General features: G+C 38.6%; 2 protein-coding genes and 1 non-coding gene across 4 annotated transcripts; 1 reads left to right on the top strand and 2 right to left on the bottom strand.

Moving 5' to 3' along the window:
* Positions 1–385: 385 nt before the first annotated feature.
* LOC141906180 (uncharacterized) lies at positions 386–7,480 on the bottom strand. Of its 2 annotated transcripts, XM_074795411.1 has the most exons (14): positions 7,316–7,480; positions 6,893–6,944; positions 5,052–6,256; positions 4,626–4,976; positions 4,405–4,545; positions 3,848–4,021; positions 3,330–3,413; positions 3,143–3,224; positions 2,988–3,064; positions 2,483–2,620; positions 1,946–2,083; positions 1,495–1,646; positions 984–1,143; positions 386–714 (listed from the first exon to the last, which is right to left on the bottom strand). In XM_074795411.1, the coding sequence occupies exons 2-14, from the start codon at positions 6,924–6,926 to the stop codon at positions 625–627; spliced, it is 2,826 nt and encodes a 941-aa protein (XP_074651512.1). In that variant the 5' UTR covers positions 6,927–6,944; positions 7,316–7,480; the 3' UTR covers positions 386–624. The 2 variants fall into 2 exon arrangements, with proteins under 2 accessions (XP_074651512.1, XP_074651513.1); XM_074795412.1 differs by lacking the exon at positions 6,893–6,944 and having other exon boundaries at positions 7,316–7,478.
* Positions 7,481–7,868: 388 nt separating this feature from the next.
* Positions 7,869–10,707, bottom strand: LOC141906307 (uncharacterized). The gene is made up of 7 exons (XM_074795554.1): positions 10,240–10,707; positions 9,850–10,158; positions 9,563–9,752; positions 9,216–9,320; positions 8,868–9,052; positions 8,516–8,771; positions 7,869–8,236 (listed from the first exon to the last, which is right to left on the bottom strand). Exons 1-7 carry the CDS (start codon positions 10,705–10,707, stop codon positions 7,905–7,907), a joined length of 1,845 nt encoding a protein of 614 aa, XP_074651655.1. The 3' UTR covers positions 7,869–7,904.
* Trnar-ucg (transfer RNA arginine (anticodon UCG)) lies at positions 9,424–9,496 on the top strand. Its single transcript has one exon. It is a non-coding gene; the product is annotated as a tRNA-Arg (tRNA).
* Positions 10,708–23,800: the final 13,093 nt, after the last annotated feature.

Below are 23,800 nucleotides of genomic sequence, written 5' to 3'. Positions count from 1 at the left end.
AATAAAGGGTTCTGCTAGTGTGGAGTCAAAACTGTACATATAAACCGTTTTGTCTAAGGAATATTTTGTTGCATCTGGTATAGAATTGAAGTTGAATGAAATTTTCTGTTCCAAGACCGATTAATCTGGAAAATCCCTTGGTAGGTATCGACCCAAAAGTGTCGAAGTCGAAAAAAATTGGCAAACGGTATGGGTATTTAGTTTGTCCACTGCGGCTGTTCAAAGACTGGCAAGTGAGTATTATTTTAGTTCACGTTTTACCCGCATAGGGGCAGCACTAGACAGTCGAGCTCACGATTGGTATTATTACCGTGGCGGGCGAGTTGTTTCAATCGCTAATTCCATTTTATTTGAGAGACTTGAATGACAAATTGAGAATCGATAAACTGTTCTTTATTTTCAAGCGACATCCCTATTTACATTCCATACATATCAAACACATTTAATACCTAGTGGTTTTTTTAAATCACGACTTTTACCAATCACTACTGTATTGCACGGACATTGAGTGGAGATAACGCATACGGCTAGCATTCTAAAAGAAGACAGTTTCGTAAAGTGGTCTACATGTACATGTACTAAGTCCCCATGCGGTAGCGGTTTCGTTTTCTGAAGTTTCCAGCATCACTGGTTGATATTGATAGAAACAGAAGACGAAGTAGCTGATGAACATACTGATGGATTTGATAACATCAGCGCATAATCGTTGAGAGCCTGCAAAACAGAAACGAAATCACTGATGATAATTCATGATCCAAAATCAGGTTTTTTTTTATTCATGCTAGGGTACAAAACATTCTGCCCTGGAAACAAAATGCATTAAACTTGGGTGCTTCGATGAAGTCTTTGAACTCAAAAGCTAAATCTTCTAACTAAACTCTTTAAAGCCAGGGTACAATTACGTGGATTATCCGGTTTATGCGCAGAATTCAAAGTCTACTACTGTTGTGGCTTGTTAACACTTTGGTTTCGTAAGATTTTACCTTGAATATAAATGCATATTGTTCTAGTGTTTTAACGGCTCCACCTCGTTCCTGACGTAATCGGTTTACGCAGTTGAGTATATCCACGACATTCGTCTCTTCAAATGATCTCATACATATATCAATAGCTATGACTGTTCCAGTTCTTCCAGTCCCGGGACTTTGGTAATAAGATAAATTAGTATTTATTCAGTAGAATCACAGTTGGAAGTTTATCAAAAGTAATTCGCAGAAAAAGATCATCTATGAATCCTAAATAATTCTACATCAGTTTATTTGTCAAATTCATCTAGCGGATATGGTGGATGATTAGAGATCCCATGCATCATTTTTTTTCTAGCCGATTCGAGACAAAAAGATTGCAACGATCGCTTTTACGCGGTGTTGAGGATGCCATTTTTTGTCAGGAATGGGTAGAAAAAATAATGCACGATATCCCTAATCCAGCCACCGTAAGTATTTACACGAGCTAACACTTAGTAACGCCACGAGAGATGAAAAGGGTTCATACCTGCAATGAATTACAGTTGGAGACGTACTGTGTCTTTTCATGTGAGGGCGGAGTTGTAAAATGAATTTAACGATAGATAAAGACGATTCGGGTACGCCCTGATTGGGCCAGGCTGTATACCAAAAATGAATCACTTCTCTTGTAAGATTACTCTGAAATTGATGAAGCAATCAGGGGCCGGTTAAACTCTTAACCGTCGGTTAGATTGGGTTGCTTGAAAATTCAACCGACGGATAAATTCCCTCGTCGGTTAAAGTTAAAGTTATATTGACACCATCCTATTGAGCAACCGGCCCCTGGTAAACTGGTAAATCAAATTATTTAAAGATGTTTGTCATGAAAGTAACAAAATACATGAATTGTTGTTAAAATCAGTACGTAGCTGCAAAATTGGTAAGCGAAAATCCGTGAAAGGCTGTTATTTATGACCTTTGATTTATACTGTACGCACCTCTAAATCTTTTACCGATAAAGTTGAAACGATATATTCTTGGTAGACCTCTCTGGATTTTTGAGTTATCTGGAATGCTCCGTAAGATCTCACCAGATCTACGCCATTTGTATTTGGCCAGTATTCCTCACATCTTGACTGAAAATTGTAATGACGTGAAGAGAGAATTTACCGAGTGACTGATCAATTTCACCAATGATGATAAGAATTTATAGTTCGCACTACACGGCGTCTCGGAGCTATTTACAGTAAAAATGCGGCTATAAAATACATTGAAAATATGAATGTTCTTTCAAAAGGAAAGTCTTAAGACGAGATTTCAAATTATCAATGCCATTACCGTTCCAAAGATTAAGAGGTAGATTATAATAATATTTGTGCTGCACGTGAAAAAGATCTTCCGCCATGAAACATTCTTTTAGGTAAAACACGAGACAATGCGACTCTATATTTTCTGAGCGCAAAAAATAATGACCTAAAAGAGTGTCAATAAAACTTCCCAACGATACGTGTATACATTAAACGTTATTCATTTACCATGCCATCTTCATCAAGAGCAGTCAACATGACGATAATACGGCACTGATGTTCCCAAACCATCCGCCATAGGTCTCCTATAGTATTTTTCATCGGTGCTTGGGTAGCTATGTACACCTTCGGACGCCTTCTATAGCCCTGCATAAACATAGTTTGAATTTTAATTTAACACCCAAAACGATGCCAAACGATGTTCTGATAACGATTAATTAGACTACCGAAATGTGTTTCATTTACCAACTAAGGAACATAACCTTGATGAAATGCTCAGATCCGTGTTGAAACGATAATACAGTAGAAATAAGGTATTCTTGAAGATGACTATTAGTCGAAACGTCGAAATATACACTCGAGGAAACCTTTCGGACTTATTTTTTCTTATCTGTATTGTGGATTTTCTACCACATTATGGGAGTTAAGTGTCAAAATCCTTATATCATTGTTACTGTACGCGAGTTATAGTGAGTTTTACTTGAGCGAAAAACTAATTTATCTTTTAAATCACCTTGATGTAATTAGCATTGATGTATTCACTGGCGACAGCTCCGTAAACCGTTTTTAGCATGACTCGACTTTCCTCAACTACAATATCAATATGTTTTGTGGGATATCAATTATCTAAGAATATGAATATAGCAAGGCACGGTGCGCGAAACTTACTGGGGATAACGTTAGCAAATCGGTTTTTGTTCTCGGCACCAGGGGGAACCTCCGACGATCTGGGCATTACGTTGTATAGTTTCTGTAATACAACGAAAAACGTGTATTAAGTAATCGACAGCCCAAGGCCTTGAAGAATTTCCGATTGCGTTTATCGCATGGATAGCTTCCAAAAAAAAAATTTCACCTCGAATTCGTCCTCCAACATTTCCATGTCTAGACGGAAATTTGGTAAACCGATGAATTTCGTAGGCTTTGACGGCTCTGGTGTCTGGAATGATATCGTTTCATATGATTCTCAGAGGTTTCGTTTGCCACTACATATTTTCACGTATACATATCTTTTATAATATCAAACGAACAGGGACGGATCTAGGATTTTCCATGGGGGGGGGGGGGGGGGTTGTCCAATGCGAAATAAGGGCACCTTTTACGAAACACCACACCAGATACTTCTACAACATTTTAGGGGTGCTTTCGGTCATTTCATGTATTGAAAAAATTATAGGTGGAAATCATTGGTCCAAAAAATTTTGGGGTGACATTTTTGAGGGCACTTGAAATTCTGGGGTGGGGGCGGTGGGCGCCGGACACCCTGATCCCTCCTAGAGACGCCCCTGATGAATTGTATTCGCATCAGATAAGACATATTACCTCATTTACCTAAATTCTGATGAATAAGTTGGCGATGAAGCAAGATCTTACCGTTTCGGTGTGAAGTCCCAGATTGACGTGGCCTAGAGATATTCTGTGAGCTAACGACGACAAACGGAAAGAATCTATTGAAACCCTCGAGCTACAATAACCATCCGGTATAAATTCAGGGGGAATCGGTCGCATCAGTCTTGACGAATCTTTCTGACGGTGCCGCATCACGATCTGTCCGAGAAACAAAAACATTTATCCATTTATCCAAAATAGCGGCTAAGGTTGGCAATATAAATACGGTGTTTAACCTGATCCTAGATTCAAAAAGTATTGTAATCATATTCGATCGAAGATAGAAATGCCATGATACAGGGGAGAATCTAAGAGAATTACAAGGCGGGGTCCAATAGTAAAGGAAGTGTATTCCTTAGATAAAACAGTCACACACCGAAAGGCCGCAAGTGGATATCTTCATCGTTAGAAGTTTTCTGAAGAGATCAATCCAAAAAGATCTATCTCCGAGTGTCAAATTGACAGGTTTTGACAATCTCTGTCTTGATAAAAAGGAACCTCAATGGTCCCTAGATCCACACCACAAACTTTCCATTCTTTACCTGTAATATAATGAGTATGACTAGTGCTACACCAGCTATACAGGCAATAACTATAGCAACAACGATACCAGATCCAAATCTTCTGGAGGTTTGGTCTGCTGCCGAGTGTCTGGTTTCTTGGGCAAACTCTATACTTAATGGCTGAAACGAAATCTATGAGAATAAACTAATTCATCCATTGATGTATGATTCGATACACAGAACAACATGTAGGAGTATACCGTTGTGTAGAAGACGTTATCCTGAAATCCATATTCTCCCAGAGTTGTAAACGCCACTGAGGTTAACGTTAAACTATATTCATTTGATCGGTCGACGATATAAAATTTGACAGTAGTTATTACGTTACGTTTAGGACGATTGACGACACTTCGGCAGTCGTTCATTACGATTACTTGGTCCGGTTTGATGCGAATGCGGGAGTCGACGCTTTTAGCTACGGCTTTCTTGAAAATACCCACGTGCCGGCAAAATGTATGACTCATCAAATCGAATTTGATGACGATGTACGCGCTAGGGGGTGCTTTCGTCGTTTTTGGTTTTGGCCTCGTGTTTATATCAGGGCCAACTATCTGCAAGTCAAACAAAAAGAGACCATTATCAGTTTGTTAAGTAGATTAACAGCTACTATCTTTATTGATCATTACCTTTGTTCGTTTTGTCACTTGTTCGATGATAGTGCTGTCTACAACCACATCCGTTTTACCCTTTTCCGTGTCTTTGATTACAACAGTCGTAGGTTGCTTATCACCTTCTGGCGTCTCTTGAACACGAGTAGGATTTTTCTTATCCATATTTTTTCCAGGCTCCTTTTCGGGTTTTTCGACGACTTTGCCTCGTTCCACATCGACGTTGATCGTCGGTTTCTTCGTTGTTGTCGTCGGCGCAGCAGAGATTCCAATCAAGTTTGGTTTTGACGTTATCATCGTTTTCACATTTCTCTCCGATTGCTTGCTCGTATTTTCTACTCCCCCCTCAGCAACTGATCCACTTGTAGTTGGTATTTTTATCGATGGCTTTGAAGCAATAACTGTTGGTTTGACTTGCCTCACATTTGGCATTTTCGATGTCCTTGTCGGGCTCTTTGATTTTGTCGGCGTTGATTTTGTTGACGTTCTTTCCGTTCTATCAACCGTATTTATAATAGTAATTGGACTCGCTATCGATTTACTACTATTTCCACTGTCCCCACTCCCTTCAATTACAAAATCATCATAAGGTTTGATTTCAGAGAATTCTGATTCACCAGTTGTTTCATCTAAACCGTCCTCAGCTTCAGATATTAATTTCGGTTCTTCGTCTTCGTTGTGAAATTTCGCACGAATTTTCGGTACAACTCTGCGACCCTGATTTTTGCCAGCAGATTTTTCGAATCGTTTCAGTTCCATATATTCGACCGAACCAGGTTTTGTGATCATATTTACACTATTATTCACAGTATCACCTCCAGACCTGTTCAACACTGCTAATATTGTCGGAACTTTCTGAGAGCGAATCTCACCGAGCTCCTCAGTAACTGCAGAAAGGTTCTCAGTATCATCAATGGAGCCTGAAAGGCTATAACTAGCACGCGGTTTATTATCAGTGTCGCTATGATCATTAGCAATTGCAAGGCTATCGTCAGCCATAGTATTGTTAAACTCTTCACCGTTTGAGAACTGTTTTGTATGCAACTGACCATCGCGTTGGATAATCCCTTGGCTGACATTCTTATCAACGATAACGTCATCAGCAATCCGGATCTGATCAAACCCTGAAACATTTTGGTCGCGTTGATTTGTTCGGATTGCTTTTTCGACATCTCGCCGATTAATGGCGGTTGCGGAACTGCGTACAGTTAGCGCTATGACGCCTGTAAAAGTGAAGAAGCCTTATCAATATCGTGAAAAAATAAGATTATAGAAAAGTGAGATAACAATAAGATAAGATTGTTTATTTTGACGAATAACCCATTCTATTATAGCCCAAATAAATACAGAATTGAATTCGGAATCAATTAGTTGATAAGAAATTATCACTTATTTGTATTGATAGCCCAAACGAATAGAGACTCATTTAATCCACAATATTGCCTGGTTTCGAAATTGAGCGTGCAGAAAAAATATGAATGCAAAAGGACTCGGAAATAGTTTAAAGCACAGTATCGTAAGAAACAACAAATAGTTGTTTGGGTCACGTTTATTTGATATATTGTTTTTTTTCTACAACTTTCTAAGGCCTTGGCGATTCTCCAAAGGTCAATCGGGCCTGAAACCTGCAGATTAGACCCTCTCATATGTATCGTATTACTGAGATGTTTGCGCCTTATTAATCGACATTCAAGTGCATATTTCCATGATCACTATCGCAAAATACGTCCCAATCAGTTGTATACTAAGCTTGCATACCCCATGTTCGTAGCTGAAACACTTTAAAGTCATCCGCATCGCATTAGGAATAATGCAAAATTCAACCTTAGAATATGATTACAAATGGTTTCGTGACTTACCAAGTAAAACGGAATTTCCAAAAAACCAAAACATCTCTCGATCATCCGAAATCTACATATACATATATTCATATATTTAATGACTGCCGTCCGAATAGATAAACCAAACTCAATGGTGAATCTATTTATTAAAAGACAGTTCATTATATCTACATCATTCCTAAATATAGAAATATAGTCTCTAGATTATTTGTTATCTATTTTTTATATCCAATGATCAACTGAACGGGCTTGTTCACCACCATTCAGTGCAGCAGCGAATGGGCAAAACGCTGGTATCAGTGACGTAAAAAATACAGAGGATATATATTGTTGGCGACGCTTATCAGAAAATAGAAAACATTTTGTGATTGACCATTACATAGTAAAGTCTTGTAAGTAATTTCAAAGCATGTACATATCGCGCAAATGGTCAAGACTTACCTAACTCTACGACTGGAAACAATCTATCCTTTATTAGCGAGTGTTCAGCATCTTGTGACACAACTGCGCGGCATATACGATTACATCCTGTTTCGGTATATATACGTTACTAACTATAATATGGTCGTTGATTTCTTGAAACAAAACTCCGCTATCATATCCCACACGCTAAATATGACCCTTTATCGCGAGCTACTTGTGTTGATTTCCAGGCATATATATATATATATAGTACTTAAATAGGTTATCCGCTATAAAGCACTTAGAAATAATAGACGGAAGTTATGTTGATGCATTTTCTTTTTTGAACTCCACAAAGGAAGCTGGAAAAGTTACTCAGTTTCGTCTAGGCCCCACAACGGACAAGGTAGATGGGAAGGAATTTCATCATGTCATCTATGCAGTACAAATAAAATAGAAATAGCTTCCTCTTTCACTTTTTGTTCGTACAAAATTATAAGCAATTAGAAACAAGTAATGATACCAAAAATAACCAAAGACGACATACGAAAGACTGAAAAGGCTAAACGCCCGAAAATCATAGGTTTCACTGATTCTTTATCTCTTGCAAAATATCAATTGATTATATCTAAACATCCTGAACAGTTTCTGAAATACCACCGAGGTCATCAGTCGGCTCTTCCATACGTATAGCTAGCGGTACATCCCCTAACCGAGTAGGATTCGGGATTCGTCTATTGCTGACCACTTCCCTGGTCACTTGACTTTTGTATCGTTTCCATTTTTTGCTCTCCATGAAATGGTTGAACGCCTGCTTATTGCTCGGGATCACCGTGCACAGATCTTCTTTCATACGGATCAATAGTTCGGCTTTACCGTAACGGGTAAACAGAATGCGCGGGACGGCCAGTACTTCCAGCCTATCAGTGGATATTATGTACGTGCTTATCAAATCTTCACCTAAAAATTGAAAAATAAGAGTATGATGTTGCTAGCCATATTCCAACGTATTTGGAATCATATGATTTCTATTACGTAAATAGAAATGGCTTTTCATGTTCTGTCATATAACTTGTAGGTATGAATGGGGTATGAATGTGCGCGAATGTGAGAGGAAATAAGTTTATTTTAACTTCACCAGTCGTCCAGCGTCTTATATCACATTATTTTGTATCTATTCCTGCTACTTCATATTGTAATTTAAATCGCGAATAAAACATATACATTTATAGGCCGTACCGAGACCGTAGAAATGACCCTTAGATATAGTGCATACAGCTATAAGATGGCGTTCTTCTAGTCCTTCTTTCAATGCGTCCTTTCTTTGTTGGTGTCTCTTTCCAGTTCTTAGGTGATCGATGGCTTTCAGCGTTATTTTCTTTCTTCCCCACGGCAGCGCTTCTTTTATCATGTACATCTCGCGTACGATTTTCGCCTCGCCGGAAACTACGTAATACACATTCTCCGTCAAATCCGTTGTATTGCCATAGACGATCTGTAAATGTCATTATCAAGTGTCCAATGAAAAAATATAATTGAATTGAAATATTTGATCCAATTTAATTTCTTTCGAATGATGAAGATCAATGACCTTATCCATCGGGTATTCCAACATTTTACAGACATGGTTAGCGCTGAGTAGTTCTTCCTCGGATAAATCTTTGAACCAGGGTATCGTTTTTAGGGCTTTCAGCCTTGCGTTCCACTCATATTCATAACTGACTCTCAGTACCATGTCAAAATCGGCTCTGTCTATTCTCAAAAACTCTGAATTACCTGCAATGGTTACACCATCAGAATAAACAAATGATAACTATATAAGATCATATATTCAGCTTGGTAAAAGAGTAACTGAAAAAAAATTTGTATTGAACATTTTTATTTTTTTGTCTTTGAAGAACTATTTGCAAAATGATTTCAGTTTCTCGGTTTACAATACCTTTGCAAACAATAGTTGCCGTCCTCTCAATGTCATGAAGCAGAGCCAATTCTCCAAAAGATGAACCTTCGGTCAATTCTCCAATGACCTGAGACGTATTCTTACCTAAGAAAAACATTCACCACGAAGCATTTTATGTATTACAAAATCGCAGATTTCAATTTTAAAACTTTGGACAAATTCCCATAGTTTAAAGGAAGTGTATCTTGTCCGCGTGGCCTAATGGATAAGGCGTCTGACTTCGAATCAGAAGATTGCAGGTTCGAGTCCTGTCGCGGACGTATGGATTCATTCTTTTGCATTAATAAACGACTGATAATCCGTAATATTTTTATTAGAATACTTGCCTCTTTTATCAGTATCAGATATGATGACTGATACTGCCCCTTTAATGATAAAATAGAACGAATAACCTTGATGCCCTTGACGTATGATAATTCTACCGTCATCGAATGAGTCGTAACTAATAACACGAGCCATTTCCTGTTTTACTTTTTCCGAGTATTTGTCGAAGCATTTTAGTCTTTTAACCACATCCTAATTGAAATATCGAGATTTAATATTCAGCTAATATACGTACAACGTGGCTATGACTCTTCAATAATATACTACAAGCAAAGGTTTTCACTCGTACTTTCAAACATGCCAAGTCTTCGTTTGTGCGCTCCCAATGCGCTTTCATGCAAATTCGCTTGGCTTTCGCTGTAAGACCACCGTAAGATTGACCTTTAGCTTTGAAAATTTGTAAATTGAATGTCAAAACCTCTGTTGTTCCATCCTCTTTATTATGTATGACGAAGTCTCGCGCCCCTCGCTCTTCTTCGTTTGGATTTTTACCACTGTTTAGTTCTCGCCGCCAAAATAGATTGGTACGAACCATGCGAGCTAGTTTCTTGAAGCGCATCTTTTTCGGGACGGCAGCTAATGGCGACTGGCGATTTAGCTAGTCAAAAATATCATGCCTATCATTTATTTCTTTATATTATACAAGGAATACGAAAAAGGAGCCTTGCAACATATTTACCGAAGTTTCTGATCCATCGGTGCCATCTTTTTCAGGAGACTCAGCTAGATCTGCCGTCTGGTCTGATTCACTTTTCTGTTCTCCGTATTCTCCTGAGGTCTTTACATCGTGTCCATTTTCCAAAGCTTCCGCGTTTGTACCCTGTCCCACGCCATTTTCCGCTTGTTTGTTGCCATCTGAAAAAAACTCTTCTTCGGAGAAATTTATACCTTCAGGTTCGAGGCTCGTATCATAACGTGATAGAAGTCGATTTCCAGATTTTATTTTTGGTAAAACGACATTTTCTGGTTTCTTTTTCTTGTTTTGGACTTTATCCAATGTGGACAAAGGATCACCGGGTCTCGGTGATACTGGTCGGTACAAATCTATCCCCCGCGCAACCAGACTACCATTTTGATCAATCGGAGGCAATTCGCTGGGTTCTAGCGTCAGCGTACCCTTGTCGCTTATTACAAGTCGATCCGCCATCCTACATCATCAGTCATATTTGCACCATCATGGAGATGGTTGCCAAGCCAACATTTCGACGCAGTTGTTGCTATAGTAGATAAGGTCATTAATTTGTACAAGATTATGAACAAATAAACGAGTGAGTCATTATTCTTTTTTATACCGACAATAACGGTAATTTTGTTTATAATGGTTAACAACTTAATGTGACATTCTTTCACGCTTGGTCGTCTTCAGTGTTGTGTCAGTCGAACTTATAGGCGACGAATGACCTCAGACACATTGGAATTAATCAATTAACTGAGCGTCAAAATAAAAACAAACTTAAAATATAAGCCGTAGGGGGCATACCCAAAGCCATTTCAAGCGTTGCAAGGACTGGAAGCGTGATTATAGGAAGTAGAACGGAGAAAACATCAGGAAAATGTAATTCTTTTGGAACAACGAAGTTGTATTGTCTAATTAGAAAGTAGTCCTAATACCAACTACATTCTGCTTAACTAGCACCGGTATTCTATTGCTTTAAAGATGCTAAAATTCGCGATATTTTAAAAGGATTTTTGAATAAGCCGCCAACCGCTTTTATTTCCTTATCCAATCAGAAAGCCTCCTCAATCCAGACTGTATGCATGCTTCGCTTCCGTGAATACAAACACCATTATTAAATAGGGGACGTGTGATAAAAATAACAGATCCGTAGACGTCTTTTAACGTGCAAACGATATCGCTAAGTTTTCATAACTATATACGGAAAAAGTTATCATACCAGTGTATTTATATGTGTAAACAAGACATTTCGTCAGTGAACATGTGAACCACGAACCGACAAGGTAAGAGAAAAAATGAATAATGTAGAAAAGGTTATTGGGAAGTATTTCTAATCTGAGACGTTAGTGGTGCAACAATAAAGTTAACCACTGAAATATACTAAGAAGGAATCTGAAACATTAATATACATATCTCATTTTCCGGCAATATTAAATGCGATGAATCTTATATCAATGTACAAAATCATAACAACGATAAGGACTTGTATTCTTATAACTACAAAATAATTTTTTATGTAATCTTTTTTTTATTTTTATCAATTAACATTAATTACATTTTTACAGATGAACGAACTACGATTCATATTGTTATTGTGTCTAAAAGTGTTCTTCACTTCTTTTCAAATGCCAGGTAAGTTTTAAATCCTAATCCCATGTATTATCGTGAACAACACTTAAGAACGATATGATGATTATTTGTAATACAAGCGTATTCAGATGATAGCCTAATCTTCTCTCATTTGGGAAAAATGTACACTTTTATTCAGAGTCATACGCTCTGGCAAAAAATCTATTTCATATTTCATGAAAACACCTTTTTTCTTTTATTTCCAAATACATAGCTCTTGTGCGCGGGTATTCTTGTGCGGATTCTCATTCAAGCTGTCCATTTTTCCTGTCGAACGGAGATTGCGAAAAACTTCATCCATTCACTTGGACAAACTGCGCTACTACGTGCAAGGCTTCTTGCTTATGCCATAGTAAGTTAAAAGAAATGTGAAAAATATTTCTGAAAAATTGGCTTTTACAGTCAGGCCTTCGTCCAGTGAATGAAAACAATGTTTTAGCATTAGGCAATCCATAGATTGAGAAATGATGGGATAAATGATGGAAACCTTATTTGGAGCGTTGTATTTTTCATTATGAGGGCAAAGGGATTGAGTCAGCCCCCTCCCCCGAATACCGTCGTGCCCACTAGTGATATAGGATTCAGGCGGTATCTGGAGAGTATGGTAGTACAGATGTTCCGTTATCTAAGAAGACATGATGTTAGGCGGTGGTGGTTTATGGGCGGGGGTGACTGGCAGGGGCTCTTAAAGTTGCCCAGACATTTTACGGAATATATCTAACTGATGGGCCTGCCTAAACAAAGTTTAATTTCATAAGCTTTTCTCTGTATTTCAAGAAAAATGAGTTAATTTTTTTTCCGATCAGCTTTCTTTCGGGGTGCCATTTCAATGTATAGGGGTACGACCCTCCCCGAATCAGACCCTAGATCTGCCCTGACTGCAGTTTAAAGTAAATGTTTGTTTGTATGTTTGACGAAGCTGTTTCATCGTCTACAGATATGCGTGTGGTAGGATTTGACGCCGATAAATCCTGTAACTGCGGCGGTTGGCTTCAGACGGCAGACTGTTACAGATCATCGACGAGGAATTATATGTTAACAAATTGCGCAACTTCGTGCGAAAAACAGCGACGTAAGTTCAAATATTCTATCGAAAAGAAATATATGGAAAATAATGAAAATAATTTCTCTGAAATCAAATGAACGGAATTTTAACATACGCAAACTTCGTGAACGACTAATATCGGGCGTTTAGAATATCTAGATTACTGAGAAAATGTTTACGCAAAAAGTGTTCCAAAATTCTTAAAAATCACTTACCCTAAATATTTGGTCGAATTTTCGACACAGTCATTAATCCTTTGCACCGATTAACGTCACGGCTTTTCAAAAAGTAATAATTTACTAACGTCGAGAAAAATGAACGGATTCTACGTTCAATTGAATCGTAATAAAACCGACCTTTTCATGAACCAGTAAAATTGATTTCATTATGTCAGAATATGCGGCTAATCAATGGCTCTAATGAAGTCTTGTTGACAAATTAATCATTTTAATGGCTTTTGCAACAGGCATTATGATAAATATCTATACTTCAATGATTTTTATTAAATACGCGCTCTTGAAAAAAATGCGTCACTTGCTTTGTAAAACGACTTATACTTTTTACCCATATCATAAAAAGGAGAAAAATCGAGTTATGAGAGTAACCAGGTCGAATTCATAGTTCATCGCTAGTTCAGTACCTCATTATACGCGAGGTGAAATTGTCGTTCTCAGAAAATCATACATATATAATTTGAAGTACGTAAAAATAAACGTTTTCTGATTAAGTAAGATTAATTGACAATTAATTTTAAAAGACACATTTAAGAATATAGTATATTTTTGAAGCAAGATTAATTGATTGTATCGCCAAAACTACTTCAATGTGTACTTATTCATTTTCTAGTATTTCCCGATTGTGAAACTCCACCGGCCTATTATCGGGCAGAGCCATCTTATACTGTCGCCAGAAAATGGATGTCCATATTAACGTACAGTTGCGTGAAGGGAGCTTATAACGAGATACCTACCGACCCTAATAAATATTACGATGGAAAACGGACATGTAGAAGCGACGGAAAATGGACTCGCTATGATAATCATCACGGGCCCAGATGCCATTGTACGTGTACCTACCACTAATTTTGCATAAAGTCCAACGCACTCGGTGCACGGAAACGCAGAAACGCGGAAACAAGGGACAGAAACATGTATCCGAGAGTTTCCCTGTGTCGTGTGCACACGAGAAACGAGATTTACATGGTTTCGAGAAACAATGTTTCCGTGATCAAACATGCTTGCTTCCGTGTTTCCATACATCATGTGCGTTGGGCTTAATTCATTAATGTCTATACGATGAATATAAGAATACGTATATGTCAGATCTTCATTTCCGTTGCGTTTCATTGTCAACCATATAGTCGTGATCAACCTTTCGTCACTTTATCTAGGGTACGAGTGTTCTAAACCAAAAGATGTGTCACACGGCAGTTGGACGGCTAACAACACAGAAACAGGCAAATACATTTACAATACTGCTGCCACTTACGCGTGTAATACTGGTTACGAAAGAAAATCCGGTGGTCACATCAAACATTGCGTGTTAGTTACATCAACTTCCGTTGATTGGGACGGAGCGGATTTAGTTTGCGTTTGTGAGTATATCTTCTTTAATGACATACAACTTCTCTGATCCCGTTAGACGAGAGTTGAATGTATGGTGTTTTTTCAGTGAAAGATTGTGGAACGCCACCGACGCTTCCTAGAATGACGCCATCCTTCACGAAGACCACGTACGGAAGTAGAGTGACGTATACATGTGATCACGGATACAGACACTACTTCAGCGATCACATGACCTGCCACAGCGATGGGACATGGGGCCACACCACGCCCATTTGTACTGGTAATGAAATGATTCATTATCATGTGAAATGACTGTCTTTCTAGGTTTAATTACCAATACTTCATTATATGCCGTTTTCCAGGAGTTGATTGTGGTACACCTAACGTTACTCTAGCCAATGGACAAGTCACAAGTACAAGAAATCGCCATCCTTACTACGCTCAGTTCTCCTGTGATTCGGGATATGAATTACAGGGTAATGATACACTTTTTTGTAATGCCGAAGGGACGTGGGTCGGAGATATTCCAACCTGCAATAAGGGTAAGTAAGAATGGCATAATAATAATTAGTGATGAGTGTCTTGAAGAAAGTCACAAATAGAGTCACCTCTGTTCATTTTCATTTGTATGATCTGCGCAGTGACGACAACATCAACGACAACGCCGGAAATGACCACAAGAACATCAGAAACTACGTCAGGTGCCCCAGAAACTTCATCAAGTACCCCACAAACGTCAGAAACTACGTCAGGTACCCCAGAAACTTCATCAAGTACCCCACAAACGTCAGAAACTACGTCTGGTACTCCAGAAACTTCATCAAGTACCCCACAAACGTCAGAAACTACGTCAGGTACCCCAGAAACTTCATCAAGTACCCCACAAACGTCAGAAACTACGTCAGGTACCCCAGAAACTTCATCAAGTACCCCACAAACATCAGAAACTACGTCAGGTACCCCAGAAACATCATCAAGTACCCCACAAACGTCAGAAACTACGTCTGGTACCCCAGAAACATCATCAAGTACCCCACAAACGTCAGAAACTACGTCTGGTACTGCAGAAGCATCATCAAGTACCCCACAAACGTCAGAAACTACGTCTGGTACCCCAGAAACTTCATCAAGTACCCCACAAACGTCAGAAACTACGTCAGGTACCCCAGAAACATCATCAAGTACCCCACAAACGTCAGAAACTACGTCAGGTACCCCAGAAACTTCATCATGTACCCCACAAACATCAGAAACTACGTCAGGTACCCCAGAAACATCATCAAGTACCCCACAAACGTCAGAAACTACGTCTGGTACTGCAGAAGCATCATCAAGTACCCCACAAACGTCAGAAACTACGTCTGGTACCCCAGAAACTTCATCAAGTACCCCACAAACATCAGAAACTACGTCAGGTACCCCAGAAACATCATCAAGTACCCCACAAACGTCAGAAACTACGTCTGGTACTCCAGAAACTTCATCAAGTACTCCACAAACGTCAGAAACTACGTCAGGTACTCCAGAAACATCATCAAGTACCCCACAAACGTCAGAAACTACGTCAGGTACCCCAGAAACTTCATCAAGTACCCCACAAACGTCAGATACTACGTCAGGTACCCCGCAAACTTCATCAAGTACCCCACAAACGTCAGAGACTACGTTTGGTACTCCAGAAACTTCATCAAGTACCCCACAAACATCAGAGACTACGTCTGGTACTCCAGAAACTTCATCAAGTACCCCACAAACGTCAGAAACTACGTCAGGTACCCCAGAAACTTCATCAAGTACCCCACAAACGTCAGATACTACGTCAGGTACCCCGCAAACTACGAAAACGACCACAGCGACGGAACGGACTACTTCAGCGATACATAAATCTTCAGAGACGACAATAGGAAAGTCATCAACCGTAGAATCAACATCAGGATCGATATCTCATGCATCAGCGCAAACAACTGTAAATACCCCATCGATTCTCACTAAAATTTCAACGATATATTCAACAAAAAGTACACAAAGAATGGCAGCAGATCCGCGTATGCCTGATACAACAGAGAAAACTGTACTATCTAGAACGATACAAATATTAACATCGACCGAAATATCAGTGGAAAAATCGGTGGAGAATGCCGGTCAGGTCAATTACGGTCTTATTGGAGGAATAGTTGGCGCTTTTTTATTGCTGACAATTGCAATCATAATCGCTATAATCTTAATAAAGCGTAAAAAAGCCAAAAAGGCGGTAAGTAAACTCTAACTGTTGTATAAGATACATTTCTCATAGTGTCATATTTTAGGAGGGAAATTGTCTAATTGTTTTGTAGAAGTTGTTGGCGGAAAGCACGTCAACTATCAATACCAGCGAAACCAATTCGGTAAAATCAAATTCATCTTCGAAGGTCGGATTAAGCTTAAATCACAAAATTCACCCTCTAGCTGTACCCATTGCATCTGAAAGCCCTCGCATGAGCTTTGTTGGCGTGGTACCAACGTTACCAATGACATCACGGCCTACTTCTACCGTGTCATCGAGGTCAGCGAAATGGCTTAGACAAACAACGGACAAGGCGATTGATCCTGGTTCCATATATTTTGAATAAGTCAATGTAAGGCAAAAGTTACTTGAATATTTCTAATGTGAAAAACCCCACATTACGAAGCGTCTCACTTTTCTCGTCAATACCTGTTTCCATTAAATGGCTTTGTGTTGGTTCTGTCCAATTCTCGTAGAGAATATTTCAAAAACGCATTGTAAATCACTGTGTATGTATTTATGCATTAATACGGTAGATATGTTGTTATAATGTTATTGTATGGTTAAATCTACCTCATTCATTTTTATTTGTAAATAAACTGTTGAATATCACCTTCTTTTTACCGGAATTCTAATCTTCAATGGTGACCTCTTACAAAAATGTGATAAACTCAGTGTATCGGTAGTTGATTTCCAAAAAAAGAAACGGATACACGCATTTGCAAAAAAATTTTCTAAAATTCTTTATTTACAATATAAAAAAAAACAAACAAATGTAGAACTCTCAACAAACTATAATGGCTGATTCGGATGATACTAGAAAGATTTCCTGAACGGCAAGAAGCACGATAGAAATGTTTTACACGAATGCGATTTGGTTCTCGTGCGATCAGAATTCAGAACATTTTGTTCAACTTTAGGCCTGAGTTCCCTAACTGTTTACGGACGTGTTTACTTTGCGTTGATTGGCTGGCTGGCTTATAGCAGGGGCGGTGCCACCGGCTGGTGCTATGTTGCCCGCCGGGAGAGAGACTTCATTTTCTGTCGCAAAAATGCTGGTGGGCAACTGTTTATTCGCACATCTTTTGTTTTTTATTCTGCGTTCAGTATGGCCCGAATCAGCCACCATAAAAACCGGTCATATTTCAATAAGAAACACATTTTCACCCCATTTGTTCCCGCGATTGTTCTGGGATGACCACAGCTTGAGCCCGTCTACGAAATCAATGAGACGAATTTGTCGCACGAGCGCCGAGTGTCTCAGACATCTCGTCTAACGTTCGTGTATTTGGGCATTTTGTTTGCCGATGTATCTGATAACCAGGATAGATATTCTGTACCGACGTCAACAGGAGATTTACTCCTCGAGGTGCTCGAGTGTGCCCCCGATGAACCTGACGACGACATAGCACCCCAATTCATGCGGGGTCGGGAATCTGGGGGATCCGGTGTCTCTACTGGGGGTAACTTCTTTTTTAGTTCGTCACTAGACGATGAAGGCGAAATCGATGTTTTGTTTTTCTTCGCCTTCTTTGGTGGCGGATTTGATTTCGCAGCTTTCGATGCCTTCTTTTCTGCCTTCGTGTCTTTTATGACCGGGGAGACTATAGCCATAGGTATATCATTCAGGCTCGCCGGTGAAACTTGACTCCGTCGCTTACCGATTGGAGAATTTGATCTCGACATTTTTGGACTCGGCGGAACTGTGGTCATTACAGGGGGCACCTGCAACGATGATTGCGAACTATTTTCACTGCCTTCGCGTGAACCGTAAGCGCTGTCCGAATCTTTCGACCGAGCGTTCGCCGGCAGATACACCGGAGAGATGACTACCTCGGGCCCTGCGCTGCTTTTCTTCCCAGCCTTCACCAAAGGTTTTTTAACCGATGACACCGACGTGTTGGACATCAGATACTGCGGGGTTGCCACAATCGCATTCCCCGCAGATGTTCCGAGGTCACCGAACGACTTGTTGCTTTCCGTTTCAGACTGAAATTGAGCGAATAGAATTTAAGTAGATGATTTGCATATTCAGTTAGAGTTAGGAAAAAAGGTTCTCTACCTGATATTTCTTTCTACAACGACGGACGATGAACCAAATCAAGATGCCGAGTAAGATGAGAAATAAGATTCCCCCGACAATTCCACCGATCAAGGCGCCATTTACACCGGTAATTGAAACCGTGGGCGCGTCAGAAGGTGTCGTCGAAGGCGTAGTCAGAGATTTTGGGTCAATAATTGCTGTCAGGAATAAAAGGCAATATAATTTCAGTCAACGGAATTTGTATCAATTTCTACGATATGAAAACGGGCCATTTATACTTACGTGCACATATCGGTAAAGTTCCCGACCACGAACTTGAGTTTGAACACGTTAAGCTATTTATAGTAGGATCATTAAGTGCGTAACCATCCTGGCACGTATAGATGACGCTATTAGGGTACCGTGTAGATGGAGCAACGTGTGTTGCCATGTTAATGGCTGGAGGTGGACCACAATCTACACCTGAAATGAACCGATACTTACAATAAAATGTTTATAACATTCAATGATGATGAAATTTGTATAAAGTAATTCATTTTCTAAATAGACCTCAGAATCTACAATGTACATGAATGTAATTAAAGACAATGTGTAACACAAAAATGCAAAAATCAAATAGGAGGAATACTAAATTCACAATTTGAAGAAGCGATTTGATTTAAAAAGATCAGACTGTATGACTAGATTTAGATAATCAAAAGTGCAGGAGCGGAAAAACCCACTTACTATATTGGTTTAGATACGGAACGTTCAGGAATTCTAAAGACAAACTTGAACGTCCGAATCATTGAATTAACTTTGTCTACGTATTACTACCTTGACATATGGGCATAGCTCCAGTCCAATAAGTGGTTGTACTACAATTCAATTCGCTATCTCCTACTAGTTGATACCCGCTGTTACATGTATAAGTGACTGTATCTAGATACAGCGTCGACGTATAATTTTCAGAACCCAATGATAGACTCGGCGGTATTCCACAATCAATCACTACGGAAATATTTAAAAAAAAATATTTGATCGAATAGATAGATAGTTCCCGCCATGATCTTGGTGCCACAATTCGGACATTCTTTGATACCTTTGCATTCTAAGTCAGTTCCACTCCAAGCACCGATAGAATTACAGGTTAGTATATCATTGATCGTCGTGTATCCTGTTTCACATCTGTATGTCACATTATTCGGGTATCTGGTCGACGTATAATTACCAACAGTTCCGTTGATGATACCCGGTGGTGCGCCGCAGTCCACTCCTATAGGCGAGTTTAAGACATTTAGCAACTTTTTCTCTATTTTCTTCTTAGTTTAACGGGTAAATAAAGGAACTTGTCACACGTCTATGGTGGCTAGTCACATTGAAAAAAATATCACACTTAATGTCCATCAATCTTTTACATTTTTCTACTTTTCGTTTTAACACCACCTCGTTACTTCGATACTTCGATTTTTTGAAAAATGATTATGCAATGATTACATGATTATATCTGTGCTTCGATTTCTGATTTCAAAATCAAACCTCCTGTTTCGTTTCAGGCAGGTGTGGAGGGATAAAAGAATTCAAATCAAATCAAAATGAACGAATGAATCAAATAAATAAGAGGGTCAATTGCCTATTCACGTTCTTATTTCTGAACTCGTTGAAAAGTTACGTACCTATACAAACAGGTGTCGCCCCGCTCCAGGTCGCATTAGCGTCGCATGAATATCTATCGTTACCGGAATGTACATATCCTTCTGAACACGTGTATACTGCCTCGCTTCCGTAAGTCGTGGCCGAATAGGAAGGTGTCATCAATGTGTGTGAGGGTGGGGTCCCACAATCCTTAACTGAAAACAAGAACATCTTTCTAGATCTCCGTCTCGCATCAATATGGACAAATTTGAGTACCTCCAGCCAAAAGAAAGACGATAATTCTCAGAGAAAAACGAGTCGACTCACTTGTACAAGTCGGTGGTGTTGGCCAATTCCCGTTAGCATCACAGATTATAGATGAGCTAGCAGTTATCTGATAACCAATATCACACGTGTAGGTGACGGAGTCTCCGGTGAATAAACCGTTTGATGTATATGAACTATTTGGAACTGTTGGGATCGTACCACATTTCCCTAAAATAAGTCATTAAAAGTAACTTGATATATATGTTTACTTTCGAAAATCAGAGTTTATCGTCCTGATAATAATCAAAACGACATCAACGTAAGATAGAAACGGAATTAGTGTCGTTTAAGCCAGAAGTAAGATGCAGAGACGTAGTATACATATATATATATATATATATATATATATATATATATATATATATATATATATATATATATATATATATATATATATATATATATATATATATATATATATATATATATATATATATATATATATATATATACTATAATTTACTAATTACTATATTAATTTTTTTGTTGAAAATCGATGACTCTGCCCGTAAATATAATGTATATGTATTTTGTATGAATTTTTGATTATAGCGATGATTATAAGTAAAATAAAATCTTATCTAATCTAATCTAGTTACAAATACGTACTGAGGCATACGGGATCAGAACCTGACCAGTCTATTGACTCTAGTGTTGCTGTACACGTTCTTACTAAATCACCGGACTTCAAAAAATAATTGTTATCACAAACATAGGTGACAACAGTGTTGTACAAATACAGATTAGGGGTGGGGTTGTCGGCGGTCCATGTTGAATGAGAAAAGTTTGCAGGCGCTGTACAATTTGTCCCTGAAATAGAATTAAGACAAAAAATGAACCGTAAAATACAGGTTTGATTGAATACAGAGTTTATGTAATTCTTATCTAACGTGGGTGGTGGATCAAGGAGTTCCATCATTGACACCGATTTTCAAAAAAAAAACGTAGCAAGACTCCTACCAAACTCTTTTTCCAATTGGCCACGGCCCCATTAACAGACGTTACACTCACTCACCAAAAATCTGTTTGCAGACCCTCCACCCCACTGAGAATGATTGCTTGGAAAAGAAATAATTTCACGACCAACATTTCACTTAGAATATAATAAAACCGTAGTATTTTTGTGTATGTAAATTAGCATCCAACCCATCATCAGTTCATTTCCGTGCCAAGCAATCGCTAATAGCTTGTAATCTAATAAATATTGGCAAAATATGAACTTTTTCTACTGAATGTATGAATTTATACAGTTCATTCACTTACATTGGCATTCGGGATCCTTGTGCCCAAATTTTAAACTCCACTCCGAGGTATAGATGCAGAATCGTTGGCCGTCATATTTTGAGCTCGACTGCAAGGAAAATGCGCCCTCGGTACATTTGTATACGATCTTAGCCAAGAACCGATTTTCATTAGTTAGCGTTATCACCGTGAGATTGAATACAGGAGGTTCAGGACAGTGGGGATGTGCTGCAAAAGAATACAACAAGCATCAAAATGATTGTAACGTTTAGTATATTTGAACTAATTCTCGACATCGCAGCAAAGGATTAGGGGTATATAGTCACATGTTTTGCAGGCATAGGATGTATATATGGATAGGGCCTACTTGAATAAAGGCTATTTGAATTATATGTCCAATATTAATCAAAACCGCACAATCCATGGTGCATGGTGGCCTTACTCTCTTGTTTTCTACATGTGGACGGACACTTGGCTCTTGTACTTGTCGCGTATTTTCCGAAACAATATCCCTTAGACGCCCAGTAAGCGCAGTTGAGACATTGTGTATCCGGGTCATAACCTGGCTCTGATTCGTCTGAAATTTCAAAAATTTGCAAAATAACGTTTTATGCTCACTCTTTCCCACAGGAATTAAAAGAATCGTTGCAACTAAATGTTTTTTTTCTCGCTTTATTCCCAGCATAAGGCCTGGGTTAGTCATTTTAGCAATCAAGCAGCCTTCATGAGACCAAGCCACGTTTTTTCCCTACTTACTTTGACATTTGCACGAAGATTTACAGGATATTGGACAATTTGCCGGCATCCAGTAAATATTCTTAGAACATTCTCCAATCGACGCCCAATAGTCACATGATTTACTTTTATTTACACATTCTCCATCAACTATCGAACAGAAATTTAAAGTAAAGATTAATTGCCAAAAACGATTCGTAGAGGAGCCGTGTTAACCAGGTGTGGAATAAATACAGCGAGACGGGTAGTACTACATAGGTTAACTAGTTAATTTGATGCACGAGCTTTCGTTACTAGCGCATAGTAGATTCATCAGGTGAATGGTGAATGATTCACGTGATGAAGCTACTATGCATTAGCGGCGAAAGCTCGTGCGTCAAATAAAATAGTTAACTTATATAGTACTGCACGTCTTGTATATATTTATGCCAAAAACGACTATGAGTGATTTAGAATAATATAGAGTATTACCGATGGTTACGCCGACGAACAATGCGGTCAGTGATGAAAAGAATAGTAGATATTTTATCATTCCTCCACAGCCGAAAAACACTAAAAACATAACGATTTTGATAAAAAGAAAATCTATGAATAGTCGTCATATTGTCGAGAATCTTTCTCCTGACAGTTTTGCATTCATTTGAGCCTAGAATTTGTAAGATTGCGTCTTTATTTTCAATTTAATTATTATCTATTCAAGTGCATTTAATTGTGGCTTCGCAAAACTTTGTTTTGAGTAGTCTTGCGAACCCGTAGCATCACGCTTATGTCATTCTAACATTTTGAATGGAACGGAATACATATTCCAGTTCGTTTTGTCCGCCATTGGGTAATGTGAATTGGACGTTACGAAATGCTGATAGAAATCTAAATTGCATAACTTGATTGATTTAATTTCGTGGACCGATGTTCTTTTGTAAGACAAATTTATCATTTTAATGTATGGGTTATTTTTATCATTGTAAGATCGGACCTAAAATTCGGTTCGTTGCCATTTCGATTATCTATGCTGAGACGATATATTCAAACAAACAAAATAGAAATTTCCAGGCTCAAAAGACTTGAATTTATTGAATGGTAAACCTCGTCAGGTCATATTA

Source organism: Tubulanus polymorphus, chromosome 5 (genome assembly GCF_964204645.1).
Source record: "Tubulanus polymorphus chromosome 5, tnTubPoly1.2, whole genome shotgun sequence".
Taxonomy (NCBI): Eukaryota; Metazoa; Nemertea; class Palaeonemertea; order Tubulaniformes; family Tubulanidae; genus Tubulanus; species Tubulanus polymorphus.
This window is presented reverse-complemented; position numbering and strand designations above follow the sequence as displayed.